The sequence below is a fragment of the Daphnia pulex genome, chromosome 2 (assembly GCF_021134715.1).
Source record: "Daphnia pulex isolate KAP4 chromosome 2, ASM2113471v1".
NCBI classification, from domain to species: domain Eukaryota; kingdom Metazoa; phylum Arthropoda; class Branchiopoda; order Diplostraca; family Daphniidae; genus Daphnia; species Daphnia pulex.
In genome coordinates, this window is record NC_060018.1 from 11,882,976 (window position 1) to 11,898,955 (window position 15,980).

The following is a 15,980-nucleotide window of genomic DNA, read 5'->3' on the forward strand; positions in this document are numbered from 1 at the left end:
AAGTTTCTTTTTGGCCCCCCCACTACACAAAGACAAATTAAAAACAATATTCATTTCAACGACATGCAAGATACGGGCATAAAATTAACACAACGAGATGGGCATTTAACCATAAATTCAGATTGTTACTTACTGTGATAGTCAAAGCTGATTAGAAACGAATCAAGATCCGGGCAGTTGCTGTTCTTCAAGAGAATTGCTTTAAAATCAGAGTATTTCCAATTATCTGGACCGTTTGGTTTTTTACACACAACACCTCTACGAAACTGTTTCATACGACTTTCCATTTTGATTACTTGCCTAAAACTAGGATTCTTTCAGTGTTCCCTTTTCCCTGCTTGCTTTTTGAATGTTCTAAACGCTTAGAACACCGCGGTTTTCTGTAGCCAATCACAGCTCTTCGAATTTTTATTATTAATGTAAAGGAAATTATAGAATAATCTACTATCATTAATGAAAAGAAAAAAATTTATTAAACAAGACGAAATTTTTCTGTATTTAATTCAGTTTATTATTCATCATATTACAAAACATTTAAACGAAACATAAACAAATTCAAATTTAGCAACAAAAAACACTAGCGCTAATGACGGTAGCTTCCAGTACTACAAACGACATGTAAAAAAAGGGAAAAATTTCTGCGAAAGAAAACTCACGAAAATTTACATGCTTCAAAAATGTAGGGTGTTATTGCCAAATCTCGTTATTGTTTCTTTCGTTGCCGAATTACTTGCATTTCCAAGATGTTGGATACTTTCATCTTCAACTTCTTCGTCTGCTAGTCGTGCATCAAGTCTATTCCACAAAAACCAACAATGCTGACATGGTAAAACTTCACACTGGATGTATTAAGCGAAAAAATTCTACGTCATAGTTCTTAAAAAGGTATTTCTCAAGACAGTGTGTGGGAATCATTGCAATTTACATTTTCCTTATTTTTAGAATTCCTCAAGTTTGCCTTGTATCAGGAAGCTTGACGCCAGAAATGGCTTGAAGCTGAAGCAGAGCTCAAACGTCTCCACAATCAGTTGAATGATGTCAACCAAAAGTTTGGCAAAGACGAAGAAAAACTTCGCTCGTCTCGGGGTTATTAGACCTTCTCACATACATATGCCCACACAGATTATCAACCCTTAAGACTGAAACACAAGAAGCAAAAAAAAAACGCAGGAAAGCGTAGGGTTTATACAAAGTCTTTAAAGAACAAAATGATCTTGCAATTGTGCTTAATTTAGAATAAAGACTATTTGTATCAATTATTTACATTAGGAGACTTTCTTCTGATAGGAGAGTGGTTAAATGTACGTAAAATAGTTTTTTTTCTAAGCATAATCGCACCCAAGCGCATCAAGGAAAAGTTGGAACGGTTCGTAGGGGAGAGGGGGACTAGTTGGCAGGGTCACTTTTTGTGAATTTATTTGAATTTTTTGACCACACATTTTGCAAATTGAATGAATAAATCAAATTCAGATTTCAATTCTCTGTGAATTGATCGTATGTGTTTACAATGTTCATTTATACGAAATTGTGAAATTGAGAAAAACTGCAAACAAAAGTCTGCCAACTTGCCCAACCTACGGGGTAAGTTGGCACCTGACGATTCTCCATTGCTCCAAAATTTCTAGGTCGAATTTTGAAAACTTTCAACTCGGCATCTCGTGAGAAATCTGTATGCCAACATGCCCCTCAAAATTACTGACAACTAACCCCACAGGGTGATTTTCGAACAAATAAATTGATAACTAAATAACTTTTTAACAAGCGATCCACGATTCAAGTAGACCGAAATCATGGAGGGGCTTTCCAGATCTAAATCCGGAAAAGGCCTTAAAAATATAAAAAAAATATAGGCATGTTTGTCTTCGCACGCCGGATTTACCTGCGTTTGCAGAATTACAAAATTCCCACCCGTTTAGGAGTTATTTAGCTCTAAAGTTTGGGTTTTTTGAATTTTGTCAGAAAGTGGGGGGGCTTTGACATCCATTTTCGGAAAAGCGGGGGAGCTAGGGAAAAAACTAATTTTTTAAAAAGGTTTATTGCATACTCAACCACCGAAATCCAAAAGGAATTTCCTTTCCGGATTTTATTGGTTGAGATATGACTGATTTAGTGAAAGGATTATTTAGCTGGTTTCCCTCCCTGGCTTGCAGCCATTTTTTCGTACGGTCCGCTGCGCTCCTGGTGGAAGCTAGCAGAAGGTCTTATACATCGGCCAATAAGAAATCTGGGTTCACTATATATGAAGGCCTGTATAAATGCAATGGGTCTAATGAGAAGGCCGATATATAAGACCTTCTGCTGGCTTCCGCCAGGAGCGCAGCGGACCGTACGAAAAAATGGCTGCAAGCCAGGGAGGGAAACCAGCTAAATAATCCTTTCACTAAATCAGTCATATCTCAACCAATAAAATCCGGAAAGGAAATTCCTTTTGGATTTCGGTGGTTGAGTATGCAATAAACCTTTTTAAAAAATTAGTTTTTTCCCTAGCTCCCCCGCTTTTCCGAAAATGGATGTCAAAGCCCCCCCACTTTCTGACAAAATTCAAAAAACCCAAACTTTAGAGCTAAATAACTCCTAAACGGGTGGGAATTTTGTAATTCTGCAAACGCAGGTAAATCCGGCGTGCGAAGACAAACATGTCTGTATTTTTTATATATTTTTAAGGCCTTTTCCGGATTTAGATCTGGAAAGCCCCTCCATGATTTCGGTCTACTTGAATCGTGGATCGCTTGTTAATGTAGAAATGTCGGGTTTCTTTTTAAAATAAGACAAAATTAATTCTTTTTTGGTTGGGTTTTCTGACACTCTAAGAGACTTAGAGACGACGACTTAGAGACACTATGAGAAAAATAAAAAGTGCTGAGAGGCCCAAAAAAACTTTTTGCCGTTTTTTTTTCTTTTTGCTATAACTCCTGTTGGGGAAGTCGTATACTTTTGAAATTTTGTATGAGCAATCTAGATGTTGTCTTTCATATTTGGTGTAAAAGGCTTGATTTGTTTTGGTCTGTAAGAGGTCTAAATAGCAAAATGCCAACTTACCCCACCTGCCAACTAACCCCCCTCTCCCCTATAGAAAGGAAAGATTTTATGTGCTCACCTCATATAAAAAATCAACGATTCCGGCAAAGGTTTCATGCGGTTTGGCGCATTGCCAGCACGGCTGTTATCGACTGAATGGCTAGCGCGACTTCGATTCGCGGAGCTGCCATTTGATTAATGGAGACCTTTCCTATAACATGTAATGGTATTTTTCGTGTTTAATCAGTGTAGAATACTCTATTTTACATTAAATATAAGAGAAAACTCATTACATGTGACAGGTTGCATTGGTGTTGAAGAAATACCAAAAACAAGTCTAAAACATCTAGCCTGAAATATTTCAAAATCGTGGTGGAGACCTTTCCTATCACATGTAATGGTATTTTACGTGTATTATCAGTGTAGAATAGTCTATTTTACAATAATTATAAGAGAAAACTCATTACATGTGACAGGTTGCATTGGTGTTGAAGAGATACAAAAAAAAACGTCCAAAACATCTAGCCTGAAATATATCCAAATCGTGGTGGAAAACTTTGCTATCACATGTAATGGTATTTTTTGTGTTGAATCAGTGTAGAATACTCTATTTTACAATAATTATAGGAGAAAACTCATTATATGGGACAGGTTACACTAGTGTTGAAGAAAAAAAAAACGTTCCAAAAATCTAGCCTGAAATATTTCCAAATCGTGGTGGAGACCTTTCCTATAAAATATAATGGTATTCTTCGTATTGAATCAGTGTAAAACACTCTATTTTACAATAATTTTAAGAGAAAACTCATAACATGTGACCTGTTGCATTGGTGTTGAAGAAAAACAAAACGTCCCAAAGTTCTAGACTGAAATATTTCCAAATCGTGGTGGAGACCTTTCCTATCACATGTAATGGTATTTTTCGTGTTTAATCAGTGAAGAATACTCTGATTTGAAATAATTATAAGAGAAAACTCATTACATTTGACAGGTTTCATTGCTGGTGTTGAAGAAATACCAAAAAATAAGGGAATTTATTTATTTATGAAATTCATTGCTTCAATGAACTTTAAATGGTGTATTGGACATCAATTAACACATCCTAAAGAGAAAAAAATCTTTTGGATTAGTGAAACCATCAAAAAAGCAAATTCATATTCAGCAAAAGTGGTGTGACCCAGCTACTGAACTTATTTCTATTCCTACATGAATTCCTTTGGAATTCATTGCTTCAATGAACTTAAAATGGTGTATTGGACATCAATTAACACATCGTGTAAGAAAGAAATCTTTTGGATTAGTGAAACCATCAAAATAGCAAATTCATATTCAGCTAAATGGTGTGACGCAGCTACCGAACTTATTTCTATTCCTACATGAATTCCTTTGGAATTTATTGCTTCAATGAACTTAAAATGGTGTATTGGACATCGATCCACACATCCTGTAAGAAAGAAATCTTTTGGATTAGTGAAACCATCAAAATAGCAAATTCATATTCAGCAAAAATGGTGTGACCCAGCTACCAAACTTATTTCTATTCCTACATGAATTCTTTTGGAATTTATTGCTTCAATGAACTTAAAATGGTGTATTGGACATCGATTAACACATCCTGTAAGAAAGAAATCTTTTGGATTAGGGAAACCATCAAAATAGCAAATTCATATTCAGCAAAAATGGTGTGACGCAGCTACCGAATTTATTTCTATTCCTACATGAATTCCTTTGGAATTTATTGCTTCAATGAACTTAAATTCGTGTATTGGACATCGATTAACACATCCTGTAAGAAAGAAATCTTTTGGATTAGTGAAACCATCGAAATAGCAAATTCATATTCAGCAAAAATGGTGTGGCCCAGCTACTGAACTTATTTCTCTCTTTCAAAGTTTCTATTTCTAATCTTACATGATTCCTTTGGAATTCATTGCTTCAATGAACTTAAAATGGTGTATTGGACACAATAGAGTATTCTTCACTGATTAAACATGAAAAATACCATTATATATGATAGGAAAGGTCTCCACCACTATTTGGAAATATTTCATGGTATTTCTAGAACACCAATGCAACCTGTCACATGTACTGAGTTTCTTCTTATAATTATTGTAAAATAGAGTATTCTATACTGATTCAACACGAAAAATACTAATACATGTGATAGGAAAGATCTCCACCACGATTTGGAAATATTTCAGGCTAAATGTTTTGAATGTTTTTTTGGTATTTCTGCAACACCAATGCAACCTGTCACATGTACTGAGTTTCTTCTTATAATTATTGTAAAATAGAGTATTCTATACTGATTCAACACGAAAAATACTAATACATGTGATAGGAAAGGTCTCCACCATGATTTGGAAATATTTCAAGCTAGATGTTTTGTACGTTTTTTTGGTATTTCTTCAACACCAATGCAACCTGTCACATGTACTGAGAATCTTCTTATAATTATTGTAAAATAGAGTATTCTATACTGATTCAAAACTAAAAATCCTAATACATGTGATAGGAAAGGTCTCCACCATGATTTGGAAATATTTCAAGCTAGATGTTTTGTACGTTTTTTTGGTATTTCTTCAACACCAATGCAACCTGTCACATGTACTCAGTTTCTTCTTATAATTATTGTAAAATAGAGTATTCTACACTGATTCAAAACTAAAAATCCTAATACATGTGATAGGAAAGGTCTCCACCACGATTTAGAAATATTTCAGGCTAGATGTTTTGTACGTTTTTTTGGTATTTCTTCAACACCAATGCAACCTGTCACATGTACTGAGAATCTTCTTATAATTATTGTAAAATAGAGTATTCTATACTGATTAAAAACTAAAAATCCTAATACATGTGATAGGAAAGGTCTCCACCATGATTTGGAAATATTTCAGGCTAGATGTTTTGTACGTTTTTTTGGTATTTCTTCAACACCAATGCAACCTGTCACATATACTGAGTTTCTTCTTATAATTATTGTAAAATAGAGTATTCTATACTGATTCAAAACGAAAAATACTAATACATGTGATAGGAAAATTCTCCACCACGATTTGGAAATATTTCAGGCTAGATGTTTTGTACATGTTTTTGGTATTTCTTCAACACCAATGCAACCTGTCACATGTACTGAGTTTCTTCTTATTATTATTGTTAAATAGAGTATTCTATACTGATTCAACACGAAAAATACTAATCAATGTGATAGGAAAGGTCTCCACTATGATTTGGAAATATTTCAGGCTAGATGTTTTGTACGTTTTTTTCGTATTTCTTCAACACCAATGCAACCTGTCACATGTACTGAGTTTCTTCTAATAATTATTGTAAAATAGAGTATTCTATACTTATTTAACACGAAAAATACTAATTCATGTGATAGGAAAAGTCTCCACCACGATTTGGAAATAAACATCGATTGGAAACAATTTCAATGAATTTAAAATGACGATATAAATTTTTTTAAAAGTTTAAACAAATTTCTTGTTACACGATATGTTAATTCGATGTCCAATACACTATTTTAAGTCTTTAAAATCAATGAATCTATTAAGACATTCATGAAGGAAAAGAAATAGAAATAAGAGTTGATAGTAACCTTTCCAGGAAGTCAAAACACAACTTCAATGAATTTGAAATGACGATATAAATTGTTTTACAAGTTTAAACAAATTTCTTGTTACACAATATGTTTATTCGATGTCCAATACACTATTTAAAGTCTTTAAAATCAATGAATCTATTAAGACATGCATGAAGGAAAAGAAATAGAAAGAGGGTTGATAGAAAATCTTCCAGGAACTGAAAATGACCACTTCAATTAATTTGAAATGACGATTCTGATTGTTTTCAAATTTCAAGGGTTTTCCTGTTACAGGATATGTTAATCGATGTCCAATAGACTATTCAAAGTCTTTAAAATCAATGAATCCATTAAGACATGCATGAAGGAAAAGAAATAGTAATAAGGGTTAATAGAAAATCTTCCAGGAACTTAAAATTACCACTTCAATAAATTTGAAATGACAATTCTGATTGTTTTACAAATTTCAAGGGTTTTTCTGTTACAGGATATGTTAATAGATGTCCAATACACTATTTCAAGTCTTTAAAATCAATGAATCTATTAAGACATGCATGAAGGAAAAATAATAGAAATAAGGGTTGATAGAAAATCTTCCAAAGAACTGAAAATGACCACCGGAAAGGAGGTGCTGTTTCTTTTTTTTTTAAATAACGAATTAATTTTTACGATTCCCGCAGGCTGACAAAAACCCATTAACGTCGGTTCTGTACAGTCTGGTACGGTAAGGTTAAGGGAACGAATTTCCAAAAATCTTATCGAGCAACGATTGCCCATTAAAAATGGTGAAATCGGGATAAACACCGTATTCTTCAGCCGAAATGATGTTGTCACCGAATGACATGAAGATGACATCAGAAGGTGGAATTCCAGCATTTTCTAGATCATTCAGGAGAGCCACCTACAAGAATGAAGATGTGGGAAAATTGAAGTAATAAAGGGGGACTATGAAACTTACGTAAATAGCTTGCAAGTTTTCCGTTGAGACTTTCCAGCCGGGCATGTAGTGAAATTTAAAAAGATCGGCTACATATGCCAGTGGAAGGTGGAGATCGGAGTATCCTATATTAGACTGGTCGTGTGTCAACATATCCGATAACAAACTATGGATAGATCCGTGTCCAGCTGCCTCAGTAATGATGTGTAGGGGAGACCGGACCCATATTGGACACTGTACCACGTTAGACAGGGTCGGTAAAAATAGTAAAAATGATTTTAAAAATCCAATTTTTCTATAGTTTATTCTTTGTGGGGTAATCTTTAACTATTATAAGTTTCATCAAAATCTCTTGGTTATTGCCTGAGATATTCAAGAAATAAAAAAAACCCTAAAAAATTCGCAAATAATTTCCCCACTTACAGTGACATTTTGTCGAAGAGTGACGGGCGAAATAAAAACTGTTCTCATAAAAATATAGATCAGAAAACTTTTTCAGTTTTAAAGATATCATTTCCAAAATGTGTTTGGGGTTTGACTACATTACCATCTACATTTCCTGATTTTTTTCATAATTTTTTATTTATCCTATCCCTCTTTTAATAACCTGTCTAACATGGTACAGACGTCTGTCCAATATTACCCTTGTCTGGTAAAAAAAACCCCAAAAAATTGAAATCTCTATAACTTTTACCATTTTAAAGGTACGTAACTGAAAAAAATCATGGGTGTGCGGAAACTATTTCCGCGTGTTTTTGCAAAAAAAATCTTTCTTTTGGGTAAGGGGATGGGAGATATAGAAAAAAAAAACGGAACTGTCCAATATGGGTCCGGTCTACCCTATTTCGTAGTCCATTCCTGTACTCTCTTTTAGAAAATTTCGAATTTTCCTAAAATAAAAAAAAAATAGTTTTGAATGTTAATTGCAAATGGAATTCTTCTTACCCAAAGTTATCATGCACACATTTTCGCAAATTATTGAAAACCTTATCTGGAATCGCTCGTCCACCTGACGATCTAGTTGCCAGGGCAACAACAAAACAATTGGCAGAGGATCGAATATATTTCATAGGTGGACAATTCCATGCATGTCTTCTGTGTGTTAGATTAGGACCATTTTCTTTGCATTGACGACAAATTTCTGTTTTCTTGTGAAGGTTTGCAGCCGACCCCAGGTGGCCTTCATCCTGGCACCAGATTCCGTGGGATAACTTGTGATACTCTGTTTTCGGTAATACCCCATTAACAGGTTTGACGAATCCGCTATCCTTCTTCGGTAGTCGAGATACTTCTGTTTTTCCAGTTCCCATTAAAACAGGAATTACTTTATCCTGATGTTCTTTCTTCGTCTGCCTGTATGTTAGGGATGGTTTCAAACTCCTTTCAGTGCGCTGGGACAGTCGCCGGAAGCCTGCTCATCTTATACTTTTCCCAAGCTCATGGGATCCTTAAAAGCCAACAAAATGCTGCTTTTCAACAAGAAAATTACTGCCGTCGAAGCGTGCAAAATAGGTCTGGTCACTGAAGTCTTTCAAGATGCCAACTTCCAAAGTGAGGTGTGGCCAAAAATTAAGGAATGGTCCGAACTACCCATCAACGTGAGAGGATTGCTAAAATATTTCATTAAATTGACTATAATTAATTTCACTTCTCTTTCTTTTACAGTCGTTAGTTTACAGCAAGCAATTGAGTCGCCAGTTTGACACTGAAATATTGCACAAAGTTAATAACGATGCCGAATGCGAACGTTGCTGGAGCGTTGGCAATCAGAAGACTGCATGGAAGCCATCATGAAATTCTTCAGTAAAAATTCGAAATGAATCAAATCCGTTTCTTAATTCAGACAGATTGTCTCTAATGAAAGACGTCCTGGTATATGGGTAAATGGTGGAAAGCTTTAAAAATATATATATGAATTGGTTAGTAAAATGTTGTCAATTCACTTTTTTTAATAAATTTTCTTTTAAGTTTATGCGATAGAAATCTACCCCGTTTATATCACGAATAGCAAATGAAGAAAAATAAATCATAATTTTAGATTTCCTGATAATTGCAATAATCGCTGTGCGATCGAAATCGGATTTATGCGTAAACACAGGGCCGTACCAGTACGTCCTTCGGCGACTGCAGCAGGGCTTCATTTAATTATTCACGGGATGCGGTTTGAAATCATTGACTTTTCTCGCCGTTTGTTTACCTACACACGTCGTCAAGGTAACGCCTCGAAACAGCTATAGAGTTCATCATCTCGAACATGGGTTGGGTCCGAAATGGTGCTTCCCGAACGAGGCCACAAACAAGGTATTTATATGACTTGATGAGAGTTGGATATTTTAAATCACATGTCATTCGTTTCATTACATTATTTCTGCTATAGACTATAATACTCTGCTGCTCTGGTAATAATCAACACAGTTAAGTAGCCACCAAATCCCTACTATTTCGTTTCTTATTTTAAAATAAAAGTCTATCCCTTGTCTATAAAACGGAAAGGGGGAAAAGGGGGCGGAGTTTGTTTGTGTATCTGTCTGTTTGTAAGTCCGTGTGAGCGCGCGCTGTGATTGGTCCACGGGCGACTACCTGCGAAAGGGTCGACTACGCCCGGGGCTACGACTGACCTCGCTCGGCGACTTGAACAAAAGACCGCCTAAAAGCTCAAACAAAGGCGATCGCTCGCGGGCAAGGGATCCACGGGCGAGGGGAATCAGCACGGGCAAGGGAATTTGCATAACGGGCTAATTTACACTAGCCCAACTAAAGACCGGCCCTGGACGGGCATAAAGTTACTAGTCCATATATAATAAAAGAACAAGCTTTTTTGGGAGGAGCCTGTGTCTGTCCCAATGAGAGCACGCTGTGATTGGTCAGTCCAGTCGCCCATCAAGAGGGGTGAAAACCGCCGCAGGTTTTCACCCTCCTTGCTGATGGTCAAATAGGGGGGTCGCTGCAAAGGGGAAAGGGGGGAAAGACAATGGGGTAAATTTCCGCGCCGTTGCAAAAAGAAGGGTGGGTACTGGCTCACACTCACAACGCAGTACGTGGCATCGATTTCTACGCCGCAAATATCGATATGTCAAATAGCACCAAATTCAAATCGGTATTTCTGTTCGAAGGATACTGATTTCCGCCCCCACCATAGATTTCCCCTCAGATCAAGTCCCGTCTTATTTACAGTTTAGCAATTAATGTTATTATTTTTCACGTGAAAACGTATTTATTGGCGGGTAGAATAACGAATAGGAACCCACGGGCGAAATAACTTTGGACGATTTATCCACGGAATGATTTAAAATTTAAAAATATAGGTAGAAAATAAAAATCTGTTGACTTGGCACGGGCAGATTTTTCAACGAGAAAAATTGGCGGGCAGATGGTAAACGGACATATCTTTCTTATAAAAAGATTACATTCAAATAAACATTTAATCGAATTTAATTAAAAAAATCAATTGAATTCCAATCGCCCAATCGGCAGGCAGAAAACGAATAATTATCGAAATAACAACAATAGAAGAGCCTATCACTACGCAAGAAAAAACAATTCTTTTGTCTGGGAAGCCTGGGCAGATTTTCTACGATAACATTGGCACGGGCAGATGGGCAACGGCCCATGAGAATTTAGCAGTAAATGATCAAAACTTATTTTTTACCCATTTTGCTTAATAACCTGGGAAATAATCATAGGAAATTAATTACTCGCAATAATATTACATTTGTTAAATAACACGAATTGCTATCACCAGGCAGCTACCTATGAAGAAACGGACGTTGCCAAACAAAATTACACATGGTTACGTCTGGCGCTGTTTACGTGCAACACTCCTTGCTTTAAAAAAAAGTAGAAAATGATTCCGACTTTAAGCTAGACCTAAGTTCCCGGTCTCGACCGGGCTCAAGTTACTAGTTACTATGATAAGACACGTTTCATCAACAGCGTGAAAACCCAACCCCCCGAATCACGTCAGAGCCAAGCCCATTGGTTGTTGGTTGGTCATGTGACTGACGATGGCTTTTCTTGTCTGAATCAAAAAGGCTGTTTCCACCTGCGGGCTTTATACGCTTTACCGTTTTTCACTTGTTTTCATTTCTTTTCTAATTCATTGTTATCCTCTTTGCTTCGACTTTTTACGTCCATTCAGTTGCATTGAAGAGGGGAAGGCGTGCGGTTGCACGACTGCAGCACGTCTATGCCCTTGCATCCGAAAAGCCATGCGTTCTCTTGTGTCGTGCCGGCCCCATATCCGATTCGAAAATCATTTCCCAGCATTGTTGGAAAGTAGGAGAACAAGCCCAGTAACCACGTCATTTCGACAGTGACCTTGTTTCGAAGGGAATTTCGTGAATCTTTCGCCTACGCTTTTTTTATCGTCCGAATTTCCTTTTTCCTTAAACTACAAAAGAAAAAAAAAGAAGTGGCTCATTTAAAATACTTCAGCGGAGGCATTAGCTGGGAAACCGGTCGCCTTACAAGACGTGCCTTGCACGGCTCGCCTTCTAGACGAAAACAGGAGAAAGTTTTGATTTCAGTTGTGTCGTCATCGTATCATTGCGTAAATGGGGTGTTGTTGTTGTGAATCATCTGACCGCGTCGAGCCCGGGCCGTCACAGGTAAAAATCAGTTCATTGAATGACTCATAACTTTCTTTTAAAACTGTGTTTTAATTTTTTTATTTTTTCAAATGTTGACTGTGGTGATTGATGTGCCCGGCATATTTAGAATGGTGGAGGACGACGGAAGGAATCAGAGGATTTCGACGGGGTCGTCAACGAGCGCAGCTGTACCGACATTTTCTTTTTGGCACTCTTCCTGGCTTTTCTCGGCGGACTGGTATCTTCTATAAAATATAGTCTAACTATTTCTGTGATTTTACCAACTGTGGACTTGCCCCAGTTGATTATTTTAATTTCTTCCTCGTGCGTGTGTGTATTTTTAGGGATATGGGCTGTATTATGCCGTTGCCCGAGGAGATACTAATCGCCTCGTTTACGGCTTTGACATGGACGGTGACGTATGCGGCCGGCCAAATCACCCGCTGGCCAACATCACATCTAGCGGCAAAGATATGACTCGGCTGACGTAAGTTCACATCTCAATTCAATCAGTTCGAATTTGAAAACATTTTTCTTTCATGGATTCGTTGAATTTCATTAGATTCCTCGATGTAGAATCGCTATCTCTGAATCATAATCTGGATCCGGTTGTCGTGGGAAGATGTGTTATCACTTGTCCGGCCAGCAAGTATAGCAAACTCGTCGTTACGCTTTCGTTTCTAGACTATATAACCGGAACCCCCAAATTTTTTTTTTGATTAAATTATAATTCAGGTCACCGCCTATCCTGAACCGCTGTTTAGCAATTCACGCCTCGTCCACTGAGGCGACCAACTGGTTTTTGACATCCACGGGACTGGCCAAATTTCTCAACGTAAATTTCGATTTAAACAATCAAATTCTTTTTTAGGTAAATTACACCATTTGGCTTTTAAAATATTTAGCAATTCGCCATAGATTTTCAACTGTGCTGGAAAGAGGTGGTTTACCTCTGCCTCATTGCATTGGGTACAGTTTTATAAGTTTGATTATCCTTTTACTTTTCCCATTGTTGAATTCCATTTTTAAAATTTTTATTTTTTCCAAGGTTTATCGCTGGTACTTACCGTTCTCTTCCGCTTCTTGGCCGGAGCGATGATTTGGCTGCTGCTGGTCGCCCTTGTCCTCGGTTCATTCGGCGGGACCGGTTACCTCTGGTAATAATAATAATTATTGTTATCATTTTAAAATCAGCTCGTTACCGGTTTCGCACGCGTGATGATATACAGGTGGGCGTGGCATGGCATGCGAGGCACTTCCGGTGAGACCAGCATGCTGGCTTATGCAATCACCCTCTCAATCGTTTCGGTAAATTAAAAGTAACTTTGTCTTTTTATTTTTCACCTTATCCGGTTACTTAAAAAAACCAAGAAATGTTAATTGAAATTTTGGTTTAATCGACGATGTGCAGGTATTGATTTTGTTGATCGTTGTGGCCATGAGAAAGCGGGTCGAGCTGGTGGCTGCCTTGTTTCGCGAAGCCGGCAAATCGGTCCACGCCATGCCGATGCTCCTCATCCAGCCGCTTTGGACTCTGCTGGCATTGTGCGCTTTGTGCGCCGGATGGGCCTACGCCGCATTGTGGATCGAGAGCGCCGGCCAGCCAACTCGAGCGCCAGTGGGGACCGTCATCTTTCAGAAAGACACTTATTTGCAAGTAAGCGTCATCGCCCTAGTAGAAGTTGAGAAACCAAAAGTTGAATATTGTATTGATTTGATTACAAGGTCGTTCGATGGTACAATATCCTGGCCGCTCTTTGGCTATCGCAACTCTGCCTGGCCTTCCAGAACCTTATCATCGCCGGAGCGGTTGCTGAATGGTTTTTCACTAGGTATATAGCTTGCTAGTCAAAAGTTGAACTTAAATTATTTACCTAATTATTTATTACTTAACACAGGGATAAATCGCGTTTGTCGTGCCCAGTGGCCAAATCGACGGGCTATGCCGTCCGCTACCATTTGGGCTCGTTGGCTTTTGGATCTCTGCTCATCGCCTTGATGAAATTGGTTCGGATGCTCTTCAACTATCTGGAGCGCAAGTTGCGCAATTCCACGACGACGTGCTTCGGTCTAGTCACCTGCCTCACTTGTTTCTGCAAGTGCTGTCTTTACTGCTTTGAGAAATTCCTTCAGGGACTCTGCTCCAATGCCTACATCGAAATAGGTATGTACACTATACGTGTGTAGACCGTTTATTTCTTTTATTACGATTGCCCTTGGGGGGTTTTATTTCTTTCCTAGACGTACCGAATTTGATGATATCCTCAAATTTAAACTTTGATTAACTAATGATTTAGGCATTTATGGGGAGAATTTCTGCTGGTCGGCCGGCCGAGCTTTCAAAATGCTGTCCAACAACGCCCTGCGGGTCATGGCAATCAACTCTGTCGGTGACTTTATCCTCTTCTTGGGCAAGGCTGGCGTCGTCACGGCCGTCGTCTTTGTCGGAATCGAATTGATCAAAGTATTGATTTCTTTCTCTCTCTCGAGCTCGGCAGCAGCAGCAGCAGCCGCATTCTTATATAATGCAATTATATTCCCATTTTCTTTTTCTTTTTTTAAAACAGGATAAGCCGGGTGTTGTGTATATTTGGACACCGATCCTGGTGGCGGCCATTTTTGCCTACTTGATTGCCCATTGCTTCATTTCCGTCTTCGAGGTAATGATCATCATTTTAAAAAATCTAGGCCACGCCCTTCGTTAGTCTAATTGACACCAATTCGGACTTTGGATTAGATGTGCATCGATACCGTTTTCATCTGCTTTTGCGAAGACTGCGAGATAAACAACGGACAGGATCAGCCGTATTTCATGAGCCGTGGTTTAATGGTAAACACAAATGATTAGACAAAATGTCGCCCAGTTTTAAGTTGATGGTGATATTATTCTTTTTGTTTTGTTTTTCTTATTTAGGAATTTGTCGAAAAGAGTCAAAAAGCTCTGCGAGCTCGCGCTGGTCGAGATCGTGCTCGGCAACAACAACCCCCGAAAGGGGCGTACGATAACAACCCGACGATGGATTCGGATGCCGGCCGGCAGCAGCAGCAGCCTGGCGTTTGGAACACTGGCGTTCCGCCTCCTCCGTATCAATTCCGTCCGACTGCCCCTCCTCTCAGATAAAAAAGAAAAAGGAAAAAAACGAAAGATCTTTTTGTCGTCATCACGCCCAACACGATGGCGATCAATGAGTCATTTGTCGTCCTATTTTCTTTTCTTATTTCCCCCCCCCCCCCATTGATACAAACCAAAGTACCTAGTAAACTGCACACACCAAAACCAAGAAGAGATGATGTTAACTTCAAGTTGGAATTTTTCTTGAGTGTCCGTTTGTTTCCGTTTGACGCCGAATGTGTTTTGCCGCGTTCGTTATTCTACACGGTGTGTGTGTTTTTATTATTATTATATATATCAGGTTGTTTACCGTCATCAACGTTCTTTAGACTTGTTTATCCGTTTGTTCTCTACGCCCTTGTTCGTTTACACACTCTCGTCGTCGTCGTGTTTGCACACCATTGGGTTGTGTTGTTCGTGTTCGGAGACCGTGTTATGTTAGCGGGAGCGAGCGTAGAGAATTGTTTCTTAACGCGTTGATGATGAATCGTTTCCCTCTCTCACTCGATCCTGAACACAAAATAAGCGATCTGAACTGTCACAAGTGATTCATGCTCAATTTCTGCAATAAAATGGAACCAAAGTGAATGCTGCTATTGCTGTGTATAGCTGCTAGCTAGACTATAGCCATAGCTATAGTAGAGCTGTTGGATCGATATCCATTATCTGGATTGGCTTCGTCTCTTCTATTTTCCTTTAGGGCCCGTTCGGCAACGTCTCTCTCTCTCGTGTGTGTGT

At 38.2% G+C, this 15,980-nt stretch overlaps 2 protein-coding genes across 2 annotated transcripts; both read left to right on the forward strand.

Annotated features, from left to right (window-relative positions):
* The first annotated feature begins 8,884 nt into the window (after positions 1 to 8,884).
* On the forward strand, positions 8,885 to 9,464 carry LOC124205457 (enoyl-CoA delta isomerase 2-like). Its single transcript, XM_046602898.1, is given in 3 exon segments — positions 8,885 to 9,139; positions 9,207 to 9,285; positions 9,288 to 9,464. Coding segments are annotated over 3 exon segments (312 nt in total). The 5' UTR covers positions 8,885 to 8,980; the 3' UTR covers positions 9,362 to 9,464.
* Positions 9,465 to 11,658: 2,194 nt separating this feature from the next.
* LOC124210424 (choline transporter-like protein 1) lies at positions 11,659 to 15,830 on the forward strand. Its single transcript, XM_046608484.1, has 15 exons — positions 11,659 to 12,148; positions 12,258 to 12,368; positions 12,475 to 12,617; positions 12,693 to 12,779; positions 12,866 to 12,965; positions 13,036 to 13,099; positions 13,179 to 13,287; positions 13,360 to 13,438; positions 13,542 to 13,787; positions 13,856 to 13,962; positions 14,029 to 14,294; positions 14,428 to 14,594; positions 14,698 to 14,790; positions 14,868 to 14,960; positions 15,045 to 15,830. Exons 1-15 carry the CDS (start codon positions 12,095 to 12,097, stop codon positions 15,249 to 15,251), a joined length of 1,926 nt encoding a protein of 641 aa, XP_046464440.1. The 5' UTR covers positions 11,659 to 12,094; the 3' UTR covers positions 15,252 to 15,830.
* Positions 15,831 to 15,980: the final 150 nt, after the last annotated feature.

Excerpts from the sequence above, each read along its gene's own strand:
- LOC124210424 (XM_046608484.1), top strand. The coding sequence starts at position 12,095 with ATGGGGTGTTGTTGTTGTGAATCATCTGACCGCGTCGAGCCCGGGCCG. Across the intron at positions 14,295-14,427 it reads CAATGCCTACATCGAAATAG|GCATTTATGGGGAGAATTTC; the intron begins GTATGTACACTA and ends CTAATGATTTAG. Across the intron at positions 14,595-14,697 it reads TCGGAATCGAATTGATCAAA|GATAAGCCGGGTGTTGTGTA; the intron begins GTATTGATTTCT and ends TTTTTAAAACAG.